We start from the raw sequence: 19,467 nt of genomic DNA, 5'->3' as shown, positions 1-19,467 counted from the left end.
GAACAACCCATTCTATAGTAGAGTAGTAAATACAAGAAAAGGGTAAGTAGAGTGCTGGGAGGGAACGCTGGGGGACTATGTGTTTCATCTGGGGAAGCCTGAGGGTTTTTTCTTGGCAATGCCCAAACTGAAATGTGAAGGATGTGTCCCAGGACCCTGGTGAAGGAAAAACTGGGAAGGAAGGCAACTGCAAATTTTTGGAGGCTTGAACAGAGCACTTCCAAAACAGCCCGGTTGTAATCCAGTAACCATACTGCCAAGTGGCTTTCCACTCCTCAAAAGAAAAAGCCCAGCACTGTCCTTCCTGCCTCTAGAGGTCTGCCCTTTGAGTCTCCTATCACTTGTCATTCATTCATGGAGTATGTACTGAGCACCCACTCGGTGCAAGTACCGAGCTGATAGCAGCCTCAAGGGTGCTTCCAGACTTTAGGGAGTCTTTAATCTATTGGAGCAGACAGACCAGGGGGGCGCATTCCGGGAGTGCTGGGGGCTGTGAAGTCATGCTGGAAGCTGACACTTAAGATGTTAACGACTGTTTAAGGACCCATTTGCCTCGCTGCGCCCTGCTCACCCCGTCACTGGGGGCTCTGGGCCTGCCACCTGCTTGTTCTTCTCCGAGCGATATAACCAAGTGTTCTCGTCACTGCCCGGAACGCCCTTCTCCCCTTGCCCAAGGCCACTGCCCGCCTGGAGCCAGCTCCAGCACAGCGTCCTCCCTGCGTGGCCACACTCTTCGGCGTGCAGCTCGGCCAAGTGGGTTGACGCTGAGCGCGCGGCCAGGGAGCTCCCAGGGGCAGACGCCGTCCAGCCTCTCTGACGCCGGGCGCCCACCCCAGGCCAACTCTCTCCCTAAGCGCCCCCCACGCTCCGGCCAGAGAGCGGGCACCCGGGCGACGATTCCGCGCGCACGTGGGCGCAGCCTGGAGGCAGCGGGGACCCTTTCCCATGGGGGCGAGAGGAGACATTCTGCCGGTAGACCTTGCCCAAGGGGTCGCGCTGTCCGCCGGCACCCCTCCCGAAGCCCCAGCGGGGACGCGCGGGGGCGCGCTCGGGCAGGAGCGCGCGCGTCCGGCGCCTCCGGGGGCCCCGCAACAGCGCGGGCCGGGCAGAGGAGGGGCCGAGGGCGGGGCGGCTGCAGCCTCCGCCATTCCAGGGCCCCCCCGGCCGCGGCGCACCGCCTTCCCGCCCCCGCCTGCCCTCCCCCACCGCGCGCGCTCCGCCCGCCCCGGAGCCTCGCCCTCCGCCACGATGAGCAAATGAGCGCGAGCGAGGGCATGAAATTTAAATTCCACTCAGGGGAGAAAGTGCTGTGCTTCGAGCCTGACCCCACCAAGGCGCGAGTGCTGTACGATGCCAAGGTGCCACCACGGAGGGACAGGGAGGAGGCGCGGGCCGGGGGACCCGGGGACCGGAGGCAGGGGCGGGGGCGGACAGCGGCGCGGAGCGCGGAGACCCGCCGGGCTCCTCGGCCTGCCAGGAGCAGTGCGGGCGGCAGTGGGCGCTCGCGAGGCGCTGAGCGTGGGAGTCGGGGCGGGGTCTGCAGTGCTTCCGCTTCCTCCTGGAGGGTGTGACGGGCCGCGCATGCGCGGTAGGGAGCCTTGCGAGTTCCCTGTCGCAAGCGCAGGGCAGCGGTTAGTAACCGCGACCCCACCGTGGGCCACGGGTGGAGGAGGCTTCTCGACTACGGCCTCATCTATCGCCTCAAATCTCTGCTCGTCCTATGCGGCCTAGTGCCGCGAGAGCTCCCGTGGGACGCCCTTGCTGTCTGACTCAGGTCCTAATCCATAGTTCCACGGCACTGGCCGCCGATTTGCGATGTTGTTGCGAAAGGACCCTAGTCTAGTTTAGGCCCAGTCCCTCATGTAGGCCATCCCGAGGGCAAGGTTGTCCCAGTGCTTTTACCCCTCAGGGCCTTGCAGCATTTACGTTTTGAGTCCTCAAAGGATTTGCGTGTTTCTGACCATGTTTGAGCAAACTTGGGCCCCAGGCCCGTCCACCTAAGTCGTGGGGCCGCTGAACCAATCTTGCAGCTCCTCAGGTCTGGCTGGTGGGCAGGAGTGAGCACCGAATTCCTGGAACCCTAAGGAAAACACAGTTCAGCAACCTGGGTCCCTAGGGCCACCTGGGCAAAACATTTGGCAGCAGGGACAGCTCCAGGTGTGTCTTTGGTGAAGCCTGGGTGACTCTGTCATTTAGGGATGCTCCAGGGTCTCTGGGCTGAGTATGTTCTACCTTTGGTCCCCTTTCCCGCAGTCCTGGTCTGTTTTCTAACCTCCTCTGCTGTCCCTCGTCTCTCTTCCTACCTCCGAGTCTCCCCGGAAGGTGAGGAGGGAGACAAGCCCCATCATTAACCTCAGATGTTCCCTCTGGGGACACAGCAGAGAGGGATTCCGGAGTCTCCTGCCAGCCTTCCTGGCACTGGACGCAGGGGAGCCCAGGAGACTACAACTCCCATAGGTCTCAGAGCTGCAGCTTTCGCCCTGCCTGGACTCTTGCTAGTGACAAATCAGCCGGCCAATGGCTTCAGAAATTTCATCGTGTCTCACGCTCAGAGACCAATCATGGGATGGTTGGACGGATGTTTCCTATTTTGAAGGCGTCCACTTAGGGGAAAAAAATGGTATTGAAAGGAAAAATGTTTCAGCCTAGCTCTCGGTCTAAAAGAGGAGAGAATGCTTTCTTTTCTTTTAAAAATGATCTATGATCTAGTTTTCCTGATCTAACTTCCAGTTTTCTGTATGTTCTATCATTTATGGGCAATATTTTCTGGTTTCAGATTGTCGATGTTATTGTTGGGAAAGACGAAAAAGGCAGAAAGATCCCAGAATATCTGATCCATTTTAATGGTTGGAACAGAAGGTGAGTGTACTTGTTAAACTGGACTGAAAATTGATCATCTTTACAGCCCAGGAACATTGCAGATTTCTTTAAGTTTTAGAAACACTTGTAGAGAAGTTTGTTTCATTTCTTATTTTTGCTTTGTTATCAAAGCTAGCCTGTTCTGAGGAATAGTTACTTTTAAGTCGATTGTCTTTGGATTTTCTATAGGAGAGTCTGGAAACCCTGCTTGTTACTGTATCTGAATAAGTTACTTTTTGAGTTTATTTGTATCCTCTTTGTAATTTTAAGATATTTACATTGTTTTCTAAAATGTAGCTCTGAGGCAGTTTGTAGCTGTGAGGTACTTTTAGCATTTGTTTCATATCAAACTAAAATACTGAATTTTCCTTTTTTTGTTCAATTAGCTGGGATAGATGGGCAGCCGAAGATCATGTGCTTCGTGATACTGATGAAAATCGTAGATTACAGCGTAAATTGGCAAGAAAAGCTGTAGCTCGCCTGTAAGAATATAAAAATCAAGACTTCGATGTTATGCAATGCGTTTTCTCTTAATGTTTTGGATTTAAAAGTAGTTTTACCTATTTACAGTGTGTAAGAGAAGAGTGTTATTCTAAGTAACTACAGTGTTTTCAGAGTGGCTATTGCATAATTTTCTGAAATGGAAATTACCATTTATTTTCTAAGGTTTAATTATGTTTCAGATATTTAAGAATTGTTGTTTATTATATCTTGTTTTGATCTCAAGACCCATATCAGTTCAATGTCAAAATTTATTTCAGTTGCACTTATCTTTTTCAGGAGAAGCACAGGAAGAAAGAAGAAGCGCTGTAGGTTGCCTGGTGTTGACTCTGTCTTAAAAAGCCTCCCTGTTGAAGAAAAAGATGAAAATGATGAAAACTGTGAGTGACTTGACTTCATTTTCTTTGGCTAAAAGGACTTTCACCTAACCTTTTTATACTGCAGGACTGAGGGGAGGATTCATTGAAATTATAGACAAGGAAACATTTCAAGCTCGTTATGTATAATATTTGCCCCTTTTGTTTTTTGACAATTAAAGTAGCAGTCAATATGATAAGTCAGTAAGTCAGTAATGGCACCTTATCAGAGTCATGCTCATGACCGCTGTGTTCTTGGCCAGTATCTTTGTATGAACCCTTCCCAGGTCTGTTCTCACAGTCATTCTCTTCTTGGCACCTCCCAGGCCTTGGCTTCACTTATAAATGCAACAGGGAACTGTAGGATCCTAGCTGATGAAACGCTTTCAGATCATTAGCTTGTGTGATTTTTGCATCCATTGAAATTGTTGTCAAAATAAATTTCTTTTGTGAAAGATGTAGTATTTATGTTCAGCATTTAAAATATATGCAGGACTTGCCAGGTGCAGTGGCTCATACCTGTTATCCCAGCACTTTGGAAGGCTGAGGTGGGAGGATCATGTGAGGCCAGGAGTTTGAGACCAGCCTGGACAACATAGTGATAGCCCGTCTCCACAAAAAAAAAAAAAAAAGAAAAAAACAGCTAGGTGTGGTGGCATGCACCTACTGTCCCAGCTACGTGAGAGGCTAAGGCAGAAGGATAACTTGAGCCCAGGAGTTTGAGGTTACCGTGAGCTATGATTGAGCCACTGCACTCCAGCCTGGGCGACAGAATCCCCGTCTCTGAAAAAAATATACAAGACCATAGTTTATTATTCCCTGCAGAATGCATGCTACATCTAAATATTTGTAAATGTAAGGGTTGGTGAAGTATATAATATGGATTTGATATTTTTGTTTTACCTAGCAATAAGCAGTTCCTCTGATAGCAATGAAGGAAAGGATGAAGAAATAAGTGAAGAAAGTGATATTGAAGAAAAGATCGAAGTGGTATAAAGTTTTTGTTGTAAAAATTCTTTGTCTTTGTTGCATATTTTAGTGGTAAAATTTCATGGTAAAATTCTGTAGTTGTGAATTACATTCTAAAGATACATTTTTTAAAAAATCAATAATGTAAATTTTTTCTTGACATTTAAAGAAAAGCAACTCTTATTTTTAGTCACTGTATGAGTCTCTCAGTGGCTCTTTAAGCCCATAAAGTGTTTCCAAAAATTATAGTTATCTCTTTCTTTCCAGTCAAATTATGAACTTTATTTCATAATGATAATTTTTTAATGGAGAGTAACAGTTTGGCACCTTCTCCCTGCTTCCAAAGTTAATGTAAATCCCAGTGATAAACTTAAATGGGGATGAAACAAAATGTGCACGTGTGATGTGGTTAGTGCCCTAAAACAAGTTAACTTTTGGCTTTTAATATATTTTCAATTAGCACACGTGGCATAATGTGCACCTTGAGGATTAACTGAATTTGTTTCTTAGCAGCCTCTTGTGTGTTAGTCCTTTGGATATAGACGCTCCTACTGTTTTAAATAGTTACAAATGGAATCGTGATATTGCAGAAAGAAGAACCGGAGCTGCAAACAAAAAGGGAAATGGAAGAAAGAACAATAACTATAGAAATCCCTGAAGTTCTGAAGAAGCAGCTTGAGGATGATTGTTACTATATTAACAGGAGGAAACGGGTAAACCAAGAGAACATATAAAGCATGGATTTGTTCTAGTGCTTTCACTTGCAATCACAGACTCAAATAATTGAGAAGCTTGGAAGAATGAAGTTTATATTTTCAGTTTTGTAATGACTCAGGTTTTAAAGTTCTCTGATTTAATTAAAACTCATGCAGCCCTGGCTCCCACTGGAATCCTCTAGGGAGCTTTCCAGAATCCTGCTGCCTGGGATAGGGTTAGCTTCAACCAAGAGGCTAAGACTTCTTAATCTGTGGTGGGGTCCAGCTATGGGTATACTTGTAGGGGCTCCCTTGTTGTTCACTAAGATTGAGAGTCAGTGCTTACATATTCAAAAATGTAATACCATAATCAGCATAGGGATATGATCAGTAGAGAAAAAAAGATCAAAGGACTTCAAAATCTATTTATTTAAGTTCTATTTGAACAGAATTTGTTTTGCTTTATTTTGCTGTTAAAAGAAATGATATAGACGTGACTGCTCTGTCTTGGAATATGTGGTTTATTACAAAGGGGTGCATACTTCAGATGTCTGTATTTTTGTTAACAGTTAGTGAAACTTCCATGCCAGACCAACATCATAACAATTTTGGAATCCTACGTGAAGCACTTTGCTATCAATGCGGCCTTTTCAGCCAATGAGAGGCCTCGTCACCACCACGTTATGCCACATGCCAACATGAATGTGCATTATATCCCAGCAGAAAAGAAGTGAGTACCAGCGTGTCTGGTGTCTTGTGGTTCTCTTTGTGTATTAGAGAAGTGGCTCCCATTTAGAATAGGTGACATTTGTCTCCAATTATTTTGAATTCATTTAATAATTCATAATTGACTCATCAATCTAATGTCAAAATCTTGTCACTTGTTTAAATAATTAGTGAAGATTCCACAAATCTGGTCTGGATTCATGGAGAATGCATTGCCTCAGTACTGAGACCAGTTTTTTCAGTGATAGGTTCAGGGTGAGAATTCTTTCCTTGAGAAGCACCAGAATGGGCAGTGAGGATTTTCCCAAATCTTATTTACAAACAGTCTTTATTCTAATCAGAGTTTAATTTTAAAACTCTGCCCTTAAAAATGTGCAACTTCATTGTGAAATTTTGAACAGTATCTAACTATGACTTCATTGCATCTCTAATGTCTTCTTTTTAATCCTCCTAGCGTTGACCTTTGTAAGGAGATGGTGGACGGATTAAGAATAACCTTTGATTACACTCTCCCATTGGTTTTGCTCTATCCATATGAACAAACTCAGTATAAAAAGGTGACTTCGTCTAAATTTTTTCTTCCAATTAAGGAAAGTGCCACAAACACTAATAGGTAAGTGATGGCTTGCACTTTCACCCTCAGGTGTCAGCAATGCAGTAATCAAATTTTTCTTTTTAAGAGTTGATGCTATGAGACCAGCATGTTTGGAGAAGGGAAAAGATTGAAAACTGCCCATATGGATAGTTTTCTTTTTTCCTGGGTAAGCTAAGTCGTCATTGACTTTTACATGGCTCTGACAGATTTTACCAAGTGAAGATCCCAGTGTAGAGAACTCAGGCGGGATGATGAGCAGCTCTCCCCATCTTTCAGAAGACAGCGGTGGGTAGGCTGAAGAGAGTACAGACCCAGAAAGGTGGACAGGGTGGGTTTGAACTGAGGTCCCTCACTTGCTGCTGTGTGACTTGGGGAGGTTCCTTCTGAGCCTCTTGCTTTTGCATCTATATGATGGAGTAAATGCCCACTTCCCTGGTAGTTAATGTTGAATGAGAATGTTCATAAAGGGCCAGCAGCCTTTGGCCTTCAGTAAAAGTTAGTTCCCTTCTCGCACTGATATGTTACCACTTTTCTTCCCTCAGTGACCAGACATGCTCCAATCTCTTCTTTTAGGGGTGGGGGATTCCCCCAACCTAAAGTCTTTTCCCTTTATCTCCATAAGCTACTACTCTATCTCCCTCCTTCCTCTCTTCCTGAGAGGGTGGTCTCTTATAATTTCCACTCATCTATCTCCTCTCTTAACCACTTATCAGCTGCTTTACCTACCACTGCCCTGCTGTATACTCTTTCTCCAAGGACACTAGTAACGTCCCACTTGCCACGCACTGTGCTTTGCACTGGCTACATTTCCCCTTCTCCCTTTGCTTCATGGCTCCCGGCGCCCCTGGTTCTCTGTCTGCCTCACCACCATCTCCTCTGAGCCTGCCTGCCTGTGAGGGCTTCTCTCCCGCCTCCCTTTCCCCGTGTCAGTCTCACCCCAGGTGAGAGACCTGCAAGATTCACTGGGGGTCTGTGTCAAAGTCCCTGTGGCCTATTCCTAACCTCAAGATTCCCAGTGTCCAGGGTGGACTGTTTCCACATAAGCTCCCCTGATGCTTATGGCTTTTTTCTAGCCCGCCCAGCAGTTACATTCTGATGAGATTATACGATACTTCTATTCTCTGGACCAGGGTTTCTCAACCTTGGCCTTCTGAATGTTTTGAACTGGATCATTTGTTGTAGGGCTGTTCTGTGCATTGTAGGATGTTTAGCAGCATCCCTCGCCCCCCCCCCACCCACTAGATGACAGTAGCACACCTTCCCTCAGTTGTGACATCCAAAAATGTTTCCAGACACTGCCAACTGTCCCATTAGGGCAGATTGCTCACAATTGAGAGCCAGTTTTCTAAGACAAATGTAAAAGAGACATCACAATCTTTAATGCCAGTGTGCCTTGCAGAGCTATGGAGAGGATTAAAATGACTTAATATATTTAGTGACTCTTTTTAAGAAAGTACGTGTTTTAGTGCATTTGGAGGTGCAGAATTCCAACCCTCTTGATGTAGAGAGTGTTTTCTGCCTTCAAGAGGCCCTTTAAGAAGCCCTCAGGTTTCTGCAGAGGCTCCTCGTGTTGTCTATGTGTGACACTCTCTCTCTCCCCTAGGAGCCAGGAGGAGCTTTCTCCTAGCCCACCTTTGTTGAATCCGTCCACTCCGCAGTCCACAGAGAGTCAGCAGACCACGGGTGAACCGGCCACCCCAAAAAGGCGCAAAGCTGAGCCAGAAGCATTGCAGTCTCTGAGGCGGTCCACGCGCCACACGGCCAACTGTGACAGGCTATCTGAGAGCAGCGCCTCTCCTCAGCCAAAGCGCCGGCAACAGGACACGTCCGCCAGCATGCCCAAGCTGTTCCTGCACCTGGAAAAGAGTAGGTTCATTCCTGGGGGCCCCAGGCTGGAGAGAGCCAACATTTACTTTGTGCTTAGTCTGTGCTAGGCACAGTGCTGAGTTTGTGTGCATGTGCAGTGTGTGTGATTTCCATGACATGTCCAAAGTCCTGTTACGCCACCCACTGCAGAGCCACAGATAGATGAAGCGGCCGGCACAGACCGCACAGTGAGGCTTGGTCTGGGAGGACTGAGTTGTCTCCTCAGCTTTCCCTTCTCACCATCACTCTCTACCCCTTCTTGTGAGCAAATTGAGGTATTAGAATTCTGTGTTTTGTAGAGGTAGTCCTAAGGATTCATTCAAAATGAGAAATTCTAATGGGTTATTTTGGTTTTTTGTTTTCTTTATACTGTCTCAGTAGTCTCTGTATTCGAAAGTTTAATTTTGAAAGTTCTATCCTGAAATATCAAAGTGAGAATGCCCAGATTTCCATCCTCTCTTCTTACCTTGTCTCAGCCCCAACCCAAACTCCATCAGATCTGCTCACCTTGAGTTTGAGCTGCAGTGCTTGAAGGGCAAGATAAATTATGGAGGAGTTCACATTTTTTTCCCAAAATACACATAGATCAACTGACTGTAGTATAAAACTTTAAGCCACTGCTAATCATTTTTAAACTTTAAAAACTGCTAAAACAAGTGCCATTAATTGGATACAGTGACTTGAGAAGCTAACATTAGCTATCATGACATACACTAACCAGGTATTTTCCCAAATTAATGAAAATGTGGCTGTTTAACCTATGCTAATAAAGCCTCTTACTAGTATTATTCACTTCACAAATAAAATATGTGGTGCTCAGTGTTTACATAATTCCACCATTTACTGCCCAAAATGAGTAAAATGAAAGGTTGATGCCAGCGGGATCAATGCTGTCACCCAATATATATCAGATTCAGTGAAGAAGTTGGCAGTAGAGGTGGGTTGCATGCTTGTCAACGGGCAAACTACACGGAGACCTATGCTAAGGTCAGGGAAAAGCTCCTTGGAGCCGAATCCTCAGGCCCCAGTAGGTGTATCTCATGAGTGTCCTTCTGCTCACCCCTGTTCTTCCCCCAGCCTCTCCTGCTGGGCTGACTCCTTCAGGTCTCATGCGAAGCATCACCCTATCTGCACTCCCAAAGCTGTCATCACAGTGGCGCTCAATGTTTAGGCGCCCGCTTCCTTGTGTACCCCAACCCCACCATTCCCATCACATCACAATCTCCTGGGAGAAAGGGCTGACTTGTTGCTTGTGTCAGCTCCGTCACAGCTCCAAGTTGGGGGCATAGTTCCTTTATTAAAAGGATTTGTTTGGTAAAATTTGGATTCAGTCAAAAGGCCACACTCAAGGATCCAGAAGGCCACATGTGGCCTCAATGCAGCAGGTTCCCAACCCCTGTTTTAGGTGCTTAACAAGTATTTGATTATTGAGTGAAGATTGGGAAAAGTTCAGAAGGGCAGAGTAAAAGAAGACATACATTTTTAAGAAAATCCTTTTGGACAATCAAGTGCTAAAACAAAATCAGTTTTTTTTAACAGCTTTGTGGAGAGATAATGCATGTACCTTATAATTCACCCATTTAAAGTGGTTTTTAGCATATTAACAGATTTGGGCAGCCATCGCCAAAAACAGTTCCAGACATTTTCACCATCCAAAAAACAAACTCCATATCCATTAGCAGTCACTCTTGCACCCCTCCCTGCATCCCCTGGCAACCACTAATCTATTCGTCTCTATAGATTTGCCTATTTGGGGCATTTCATATAAATGGAATCGTATAATATATATGTAGGTGGTTAACAAGGATTGATTGAATATTGGGAAGATTCAGTTGGGAAGAGTAAAGAAGCAGGTTTTGTTTTTTTAAAAGAAGATGCTAAAAAGTAAAGTGCTTTTTCTTTTTTTGTTTTCTTTGCATTTTTTATTTATTGAAGTGATTTTCACATTTAAAATTAACTGTTTTAAAGTGAATAATTCAGTAGCACTATCTTTTTTACCAGCTCTTTTGAGATATAATCCACATATCATACAATTCACCTGTTTAAAGTGTATGATTCGGTGGTTTTTAGTGTATTCACACAGTTGTACAACCATCTCCACAGTCAATTCCAGAACATTTTCAACATCCCCCAAAAGAAACCCCTTACTCATTGCAATCACTTCCTATTTCCCCCTTCTGTAAGCTTTGGTGACCACTAAGCTACTTTCTGTCTCTGGATTTGCCTATCCTGGGCATTTCATATATATGGAATCATAGAATGTGTGGCCCTTTTTGATTGGCTCCTTTCACTTAGCATAATGTTTTCAAGGTTCATCCACGTCATAGCATGTGTCAGTACTTTATTTCCTTTTTTTAACCAAATATTCCAGAGTCCAGAGTGCTAACCATTACACCATGGAACTGCTTTAACCAAATATTCCAATGTTATCTTTTATAAGAGGAAAGTTTTATTGTTAAAGATTAATAATTTCTGAGAACCAAGTTTTGATTTGTGTTCTGCTGTTTTTAACAGGTTTGATGACAGTCTTTAATTCATTTGCTGTGTGACTTACAGGGAAATGATTCTATGTTTTGTTTTGTTTTTTCTGTTGAAGAGACACCAGTGCATAGCAGATCATCTTCACCTATTCCTCTGACTCCCAGCAAGGAAGGGAGTGCTGTGTTTGCTGGCTTTGAAGGGAGAAGAACTAATGAAATAAACGAGGTAAAGTGTTAGTGTTTGAGGTTTGTCCCCAGTGAGTCCTTCACCACTTTTGGTTGCTTAAATCCCATGGAAGGAAGTCAAGGTTCTTGAAGCATCATGTTGTTATTACTGTAAGCATTAACAAAATTGTACATAGGATTATGTTTAACAGTATGTTTTTGGTTTCTAAAATGAGAAATTTCTAATAATTTGGTTTTTGTTAGGATTCCAGCCATATACTTATGATCATCTTTTATCTTAAATAAGTGTGATTATTGAAATACCAATGTTTTCACTTTGTATAACAGGGGTCAACACACTTTTTCTGCAAAGGGCCAGAGGGTAAGCATTTTAGGCTTTGTGAGCCATATGGTGTCTCTCAAGACTACTTAACGCGAAAAGTAGCCACAGACAATATGTAAATAAAATGAGCGGGCTATGTTCCAATAAAACTTGATTTATGGAAACTGAAATGTGAATAGCATTTACTTTTCATGTGTTACAAAATATTATTGTTTGTTTTCCAGTCATCTAAAAATATAAAATGCATTCTTAGCTCATGATCAATATAAAAACAGGTGGTGGTTGGGCCAGGTATGACCAGTAGGCTGTAGTTTGCTGACTTCTGCTTTCCATACCTGATTCTCCTCCATTATTAACAGTAATATTAATTGTCATCCCTTCCAGGGCGTGCCGTATGCCACCATTGTGCCAGACACTTGAACCAATTTACCTTGACTTCTTGAGATCAGCCTTGCTACCAGGTTTTCATTTGACAAATGAGGAAACTTTTCATTTTAAAACTATTTTTAAGGCCTGTTAGGTGATATAGTATAGATAGTGAGCATTTCAGGGGTTCAGAAGTCTTAGTTCATTGGCACATTTTGTGAATTTCCCCTAGGAGGTGGTATTTCCTTGTTTCTTTAAGGTGGGTGGGAATTGTACATGGGAAGATGGCTTTACTAGGCAAAGAACACTTGATGATATGGCAACAGGGGTTGGTAAACTTTTTCTGTCAGATGATAAATATTTTCGGGGATGTGTGCCATATGGTCTCTCTCGAGATTGTTCTAGCGGGATAGCAGCATAATCCATGAACAAATGGCTGTGGCTGTGTGCCTCCCCTCACCAGTTCATTTATGGACACTGAGAATTTAATTTCATATGACTTTCACATATCATGAAATATTATTCATTTGATTTTTTTTTCCAGCCATTTTGAGCACATGAGCATTGGGCTTATTTTGGCCCAGAGGCCATAGTTGGCTGACCCTGACCTTGATTTAGAAGGGAGAAAGCCTAGAAAGCCTGATTTGTGTTATGATGATTGTTGAGGGTAGGTTAGGATATTCCTAGTTCAAGCGTTCTCTGACACACCCATTTTTCCAACAAGAAGGCACTGCAGGTTTTATTATTTAAGGGGAATCACATTTCTTTCAAAGGACCATTCCCACTCTGGTCAGCAGTGTGAGTCTGACATCTAGTGATTATAGGTACTGCCACAAGCCATAGTAAAAAGTAAAAAGTAATGGTAATTGGTTGGAGTTCAGCAGGCTCTTAGTACTCGTGAGATCTTAGTGAATTCCTACCTACTTATGTGCCTCTATCGGGGTGTTTTTTAACCAGTCGCTGCCCCACTGCATCAGGGGAAGGTCTGGCCCTGCACATTGCTAGTAAAGATCCACAGATGGTTCCCGTTCATGCCACACTGAGAATCCCTCTGCTAGAAACCTACTATTTTCACCCATAAAATGAGTCTTTGATAAGTAGAAGATTATATACTGCATTGAAATGCAGAATTGAGTGAGTGAGGTAGAGCCACTTGCTAATTAGCCAAATGACCTGCTTTTGTACTGTGGTTCATGCCTCCAATGATTGCAAATTCCTGTATGTTCCCTTTGACTACCACTGTCAAAATGGTTCCAAATGGTTCCCAAGCTTCAGCCATGTGCAACTGGGTGGATGCCAGGGATGGTGTAAAGACGCTGAAACAATCCCTGCTCTCAGTGCTCTGCAGCACAGAGGGCTGGGGCAGGGGTTGGGGGGCCTATGGGAGAGTCTAGAGCTGGCCACGTGGGGGCTGAAGTGAAACAGAGGCCTTCATCCTGGAGTCCTACGGAGCCACCTTGGTGCTTTTTAGCTTCTACAGTTTCATTTTGTCTAATTGACTCTATGTCAGCATTTCTGGATTTTGGGGGATACCCTTCTTTGTCTCCTAAAGGATCTCCTTCAGCCTATTTCCATATTAAATTTGATGTACCAAAAGCCAAAGTGGCAACTCGGTAGAGTAGGCTCTGGTTCTATAATTTGCTGAAGTACGTATGTGGAAACTCATTAGAGAGTTTTGAAATATGGCTCTCTCTGTAACAAAAGCCCCAAGTCAACCCACAGTTCTGTAATTCAGAGTGAAGGCAGAGAAATCAGTTACCAAGTTTGAAGTCTATTTTCAGTTGATTCAGGGGTTAAAAGATTCAAATTAGTTTCCATAATGAATCTAATAACAAGAAATTAGGGAATCTTGAAACAATGATAATATTACTCAAAACATCTTTGGGTTACTTTTTAATGCTTCATTCTCTCTAATGCAGCAGGATTTTCTTTTTTTTTCTTTCTTTTTTTTTTTTTTTTTTTTTTGAGACAGAGTCTCACTTTGTTGCCCAGGCTAGAGTGAGTGCCGTGGCGTCAGCCTAGCTCACAGCAACCTCAAACTCCTGGGCTCAAGCGATCCTCCTGCCTCAGCCTCCCGAGTAGCTGGGACGACAGGCATGCGCCACTATGCCCGGCTAATTTTTCTATATATATATTTTTAGTTGTCCATATAATTTCTTTCTATTTTTAGTAGAGACGGGGTCTCGCTCTTGCTCAGGCTGGTCTCGAACTCCTGACCTTGAGCGATCCACCCGCCTCGGCCTCCCAGAGTGCTAGGATTACAGGCGTGAGCCACCGCGCCCGGCCTCAGCAGGATTTTCAATAAAGGAAAAGGGGAATCATGTTTCTTTAAAATGGTAATAAATAGTTTTAAAGGAATAAAATAGTTACCATTATTTATAGGGAATAGCTGTTGAGAATTAAGAAATCAATATTTCCTTGATCTGATTTTAAGTCTTTTTGTCCTTCTTCTTTATCTTTATATTAGCTTGTATTTATTTTGATATAGTGGCATATTTTTTTCCTCTATGTACAATTTGCTGTCATAATTTCTAGGTGATTGGAAGTGTCTCCATTAAGAGTAACAAAAGTGTTCAAATCGTGCTTTTTGCCAGGTCCTCTCCTGGAAGCTCGTGCCTGACAATTACCCCCCAGGTGACCAGCCGCCCCCTCCCTCTTACATTTATGGGGCACAGCATTTGCTGCGGTTGTTTGGTGAGAATCCCATTTCCTTCTTTCTTCTTTCCATCTTTCATTTTGCTTTGCTTTTAGCACTCTTGTTAGCTTACGTACATCTTACGGGTCTGGCTCTAGGTATCTAACTGATACAGAAATTTTGAGGTCTAAGAAAAATCATCCACAGGTGACCTGTTCAAAGAAAAGGCACTGAACAGATCTTAAATTTCACAAAACTTATGTTTGTAATATTTGTATTGCCACTCTGTCTTTGTTTAGTAGGAGTTTTTGGTTTTGTTTGATAACATGGATGTTAATTTTAGTTCCAATAAGGATAAGGAGGGACCTAGATGATCTTTGAGTGAATCCTAGGCGTTGTCAGATTCTGCTAATTGTAAATGGTTTTGCCTTTATTTTTAATGCAGTGAAACTTCCAGAAATCCTTGGAAAGATGTCCTTCTCTGAGAAGAATCTGAAGGCTTTACTGAAGCACTTTGATCTCTTTCTGAGGTATTTTTATTGCATTGTCAAAACTTAACCTCTGTTGCTATATATATGACTTTTCTAAACTTCTCTTTAGTGCATGTGGGAGTCAGCTCTGTGGTGTTTTAAATAGTAGCAATATAATATTACTTAAGTATGGTTGGTTCTAACTGTAATGGTAGGGGTTTTTTCGATATTTCTTTTTTCTATGATTTCTCTGGTTTCTGAGTCAGGGGCATTCATTTTACACAGGTAAAGTTTTTTTGTGTCACTAGAAGAATTCAATTGAACAAGCTTTTAAATAGAAAATAAATTTTCTAAAGTAGAAGTGATTGAGATTGATAATAATTTAGTTTTACCTATTTTATTCAGGAGTACCTCAACCATTGGACTTTTCTTTCTTGTGTGTAAATGAACTTAAATAATAGCATTTACATGTTGGATTTTGGTGTTTGCTTTATAGAGTTAAGAGAAATGACCCCTAGTCTGTGCTGTTGTTTGTGAAGTCAGAGAAAAGTGTTGTTTTCTTCAACTGACAAAGCCAATCATTTTCCTGTTTAGTAGGGTCACTTGGCCCTAGGCTCTGCTCTTTCCCTGCTCTCCCATCCAGGTGATGTCTGTTGACCACTTCTTCTCCTTGGCCTTCAAGGCTAGTTGTCACCCTGCCTTGCTTGTCCTAGCTACCTGCGCTTGTTTCTCAGGGGCACCTTTTCCTTATAGTCAGATCCCAACCTGACTTATCAAGGTCAAAGTGGGGCCCAACCGCTGCACAGGTGAGCACCCCAGCCAGAAAAATGGGTCTTTTGGTTTTAAAAGATAACTTTCACGTAGGCATTTTGAATAAAGGGTCCATGAGTGGAATTAGACTTAATATTTTACTGGAAACAAGTTTCAAAAATACCCTCTTCCCTCCCAGCCTCCTTTTCAAACAAACCCACAACTCTATTTGGCATAAAATTTTGTAAACTGAAATCAAATAGTGCCAAGAAAATATGAAGAGATAGTTGCAAGTTAGCATAGGAAAGCTGGCTAATTTTGAAGTATGCCTAATACAAAGTATAATTTAGAATTTTAGGAAATAACTCAGAAGTATTTATAGGTAAATATAGTAAGAAATTTAAAACATATATCCAAAGACATCAATTAGAACCACTGAATTCAATAATGACGATAAAAATGTTACAATGATAGAAGGAAAAAAGTTAGCTGCCCAATGAATTTTGACTCGTTTTTACTAAAGAAGACATTATACATTTTTAGGAATTTGGACAGGTGGGAGGTAGCTGGGAAAACAAATATGAAAGTAATTAGCTTACTAGTTAATATTGCACATTTGAGAATGTTTTAGCCCTCCGTGGCAAAATCAGTTGAAGTTTGAGTCAAGATATCATCTGCATATTGCAGACTCTTGAATGCCTGACTACATTTTAACATCCACCTACACACGTAAGTCTTTTTATGTTTTGGTACAGTAAGCTAGAACTGTAACACCTTTTGGTATGGCAAGTTAGAGCACGAAGTGCTATTATTGGTTATTCTGTTCAATTTCGGTGTAAGGTTGCTCATATAAGCAACATAAATGTCTCATGACATTTCTTGAATTTATAATTTGTTGTTCTTTGTACTTTGAAAAACAGGAAAATGTAGAAATATTCACTGAGGCTTTTTTCCCACTGAAGTGTTTGTATAACCAGACTGCCACCTAGCGGAGTGTGGGTCCTATTTCTCTTTGCACACCTGGTGATGGTGAAGGAATTCAGATATCAATAGATAGTAATTAATGTAGAAGCTGGATAAGTACAATGGAAGTAATCAGTATATAGAAATCTATATTATAGTCTTTTTTTTCTTTCTAATACCAAAAAAGAGTTGAAATGTTAGTTGATTGAAAGATAATATTTTGCTTAGTGGTATTTAGTCCTTAGTATGATGTTCATTGGGGCCATTTTTTTCTTTTGCCAGGTTTTTAGCAGAATACCATGATGACTTCTTCCCAGAGTCAGCTTATGTCGCTGCCTGTGAGGCGCATTACAGCACCAAGAACCCTCGGGCAATTTATTAAAGTTTTGATGGTTCTGTAAGACCAGCTGCTCCATCTAGCTTTGTGCTCTGGGTTCCAGCTGAAAAACTAACAAAATGGTGGGTCTTCCTTATAGGGAGTGCAAACACAATGCCCATCCTGTGGGCTCTAGCAGAGGTGGGCCCTGTTGTTTTAGTTGCCCACATACTGTAGTTATTCTGTTAATAATTACTTCCGAAGTGCCTGTAAGGGCTCTGCTACACTTACTACTGCACAGGCCATCTCTGATGGCAGAAAAAAAAAAGAGCAACTATGTTCACAGTGAATTGTTCATGTAAGTGTACATAGGTTAGACCATTTGGGTAGATGTTTCAGTTAGTTAGCAAGAATGACATTGTTTTGTTATTTGTTAGCATTAAATGGAATTTGTTTTGCAAACTGTTTTCATTTTCGTGATGAGGCTGAGCAACTCTGTTCAACAAACTTTAGTTTGTACTTGGAAACTGCAAAGTAGTCTCAAAATGTTTTAGAGGGAATTGGTATTGATGGCAAAAGAAAATTTGCAGCTATACATTTGCTTATAACGATTCCCTCTCTGTGAAACATTATTTTTGGTGATCTAAATAAAGCATTGCCTGCCTTGTTTGAGATTTTATAGCTATACTTTGTTGTGTAATGTTATGGTTCCCTTTCTGTAAAATGTTATTTTGGGTGATCTAAATAAAGCATTGCCTGTCTTGCTTGAAATAACCAAGAGAGAGAAGTTGTGCTCTGGCCTTGTCCTTTTCTCTCTATTGCGGGATAACAGTGGGATAACCTTGACTCGTAACTTTTTGTTTCATTTTGTTTTACCTTTGTATCTTTTTTGTTAAGTCCCCTTTTGGTTTTGCCTCACTTGGCATGACTAGACATTGGTTACTGGAAGCTACTTTGGTTCTGTGCTGTCTTGTTGCTGCCCTGTGGGCTCATCTGGGGCAGACACCAATTTATCCTCCTCCCTCATTACCAAATGATGGTCTCTGCAGTCACCCCTCCAATCCTTATTTTAGTCTCACATGCCTCACCCCAACCCCAGATGTTTTAAAAAGTTCTAAATCGGTAGAAATGATACCAGTACCATACAAGCATTGAATATAGCAACTGTCTTTTCTTGTAGCTTAGCTCAGTAGACCTTAACTTCCAAAGGCTACTGGTCATGAACAACAAGGGCCACAAGGATTTTTTAAAAATCTATTAAGTAGTTCTATCAAAGTGACTTGTGCATACACTGACCAGTGAAAATCAGTACTGTACACTTAGTTGCTAAGTTAAACTGGGGTTTTGGTGTCTAATCTGGAGAGACATTGGGTTCATGGTAGGTTTCATCTCCATTTGGTGTATGCAATGCCTGTTTAAATCTGGTGCACTTGCGGTGTGCTGAATTGTTGAAAAAGTTTAATCAGTAAATTATTCATGGCCTGAAAAAGAAAAAGAAAAAAAATTTCCTTTAGAAGAATCTACTTGTTTAAATGTCTCCAATGAAATGAATACAGACTTTCTCAGAAGATTTATGTAGTTATATACCTTGAGTTTACAATTAATTCATTTTCTAATGAAAAATTATTTTCTTCCCCTAAAGGCATTTCTTAATTATAACTTCTCTTTAAAGATGATTATATGCAGCTTAGGTTGATTTAAATAATAACTTGCCTTCAAAATATCCATCCCTCTATTGTATATTACTAGAAATTGAAATCATTCCTCAGATAAAAACATGTATATAAATTTTTTAAATTTATAAAAATTATAAATTATCCTCCTTTTGTTTATTTTTAAATTGTTACTTTCCTAAACTGCCAAACCTTGCAGTTTTAAAGTATCACATTCATTGTATCGGTGTTTTCCTTTCAGTAGTCATTTAAAGGCATGTTGAAAATAATGTTTTAATAACTTATTAGATCCTTGTACTAGGTCATTGGCAAGAACATGTGATAACAAAAAATGCTTCTGAACAAAAATAGATTATCTAAATCATTCCAGAGTACAGTGTACACAAAAGAAGCCAAAGAAAATTTATCAATTTACAAAGGTTGCCATCTGGCATTAGATTATATCATCAACTCAAACATTTGAGCACGTGTAATTACCCTGTTTTGCCATTTCTTAAAATAATTTGGTAGCCTTTGTCTTTTAAGATTTAGCTTGTCAAAGGTAAATTTGTCTGAACATTTATTGAAAACAACCTACTCTGGTGCCAAAAACTGCTAGGTATTGGAAATATAAGGAAGAATAAAGCATGGTCCTTGACAGGGAAATACAGTTAAGATAATCTTTACAGGCATAGACCATTGTTTTTACTTAATCACATTATGTGTTTAGGAAGTGTGTTACTTTTAACCGCTTCTTAAT

The 19,467-nt window shown here is 41.9% G+C and overlaps 1 protein-coding gene across 3 annotated transcripts; it reads left to right on the top strand.

Annotated features, from left to right (window-relative positions):
- Window positions 1-1,256: 1,256 nt before the first annotated feature.
- On the top strand, window positions 1,257-17,772 carry MSL3 (MSL complex subunit 3). Of its 3 annotated transcripts, XM_069463212.1 has the most exons (13): window positions 1,257-1,358; window positions 2,777-2,859; window positions 3,246-3,341; window positions 3,640-3,740; window positions 4,624-4,706; window positions 5,276-5,398; window positions 5,950-6,110; window positions 6,561-6,719; window positions 8,305-8,567; window positions 11,164-11,273; window positions 14,516-14,615; window positions 15,002-15,086; window positions 17,022-17,772. In XM_069463212.1, the coding sequence occupies exons 1-13, from the start codon at window positions 1,257-1,259 to the stop codon at window positions 17,119-17,121; spliced, it is 1,566 nt and encodes a 521-aa protein (XP_069319313.1). In that variant the 3' UTR covers window positions 17,122-17,772. The 3 variants fall into 3 exon arrangements, with proteins under 3 accessions (XP_069319313.1, XP_069319314.1, XP_069319315.1); XM_069463213.1 differs by lacking the exon at window positions 1,257-1,358 and having other exon boundaries at window positions 2,715-2,859; XM_069463214.1 differs by lacking the exons at window positions 1,257-1,358; window positions 2,777-2,859; window positions 3,246-3,341; window positions 4,624-4,706 and having other exon boundaries at window positions 3,665-3,740.
- Window positions 17,773-19,467: the final 1,695 nt, after the last annotated feature.

This window comes from Eulemur rufifrons, chromosome 30 (assembly GCF_041146395.1).
Source record: "Eulemur rufifrons isolate Redbay chromosome 30, OSU_ERuf_1, whole genome shotgun sequence".
Lineage (NCBI taxonomy): Eukaryota > Metazoa > Chordata > Mammalia > Primates > Lemuridae > Eulemur > Eulemur rufifrons.
Note: the sequence above shows the minus strand (reverse complement) of the source record. Positions and strands in the feature narration are given on the sequence as shown.

Bases quoted from the DNA above. Each gene is read 5' to 3' on its own strand.
- MSL3 (XM_069463212.1), top strand. From the start codon at position 1,257: ATGAGCGCGAGCGAGGGCATGAAATTTAAATTCCACTCAGGGGAGAAA. The intron at 11,274-14,515 runs GTAAAGTGTTAG...GCTTTTTGCCAG, and splicing joins GAACTAATGAAATAAACGAG to GTCCTCTCCTGGAAGCTCGT. The intron at 15,087-17,021 runs GTATTTTTATTG...TTCTTTTGCCAG, and splicing joins CACTTTGATCTCTTTCTGAG to GTTTTTAGCAGAATACCATG.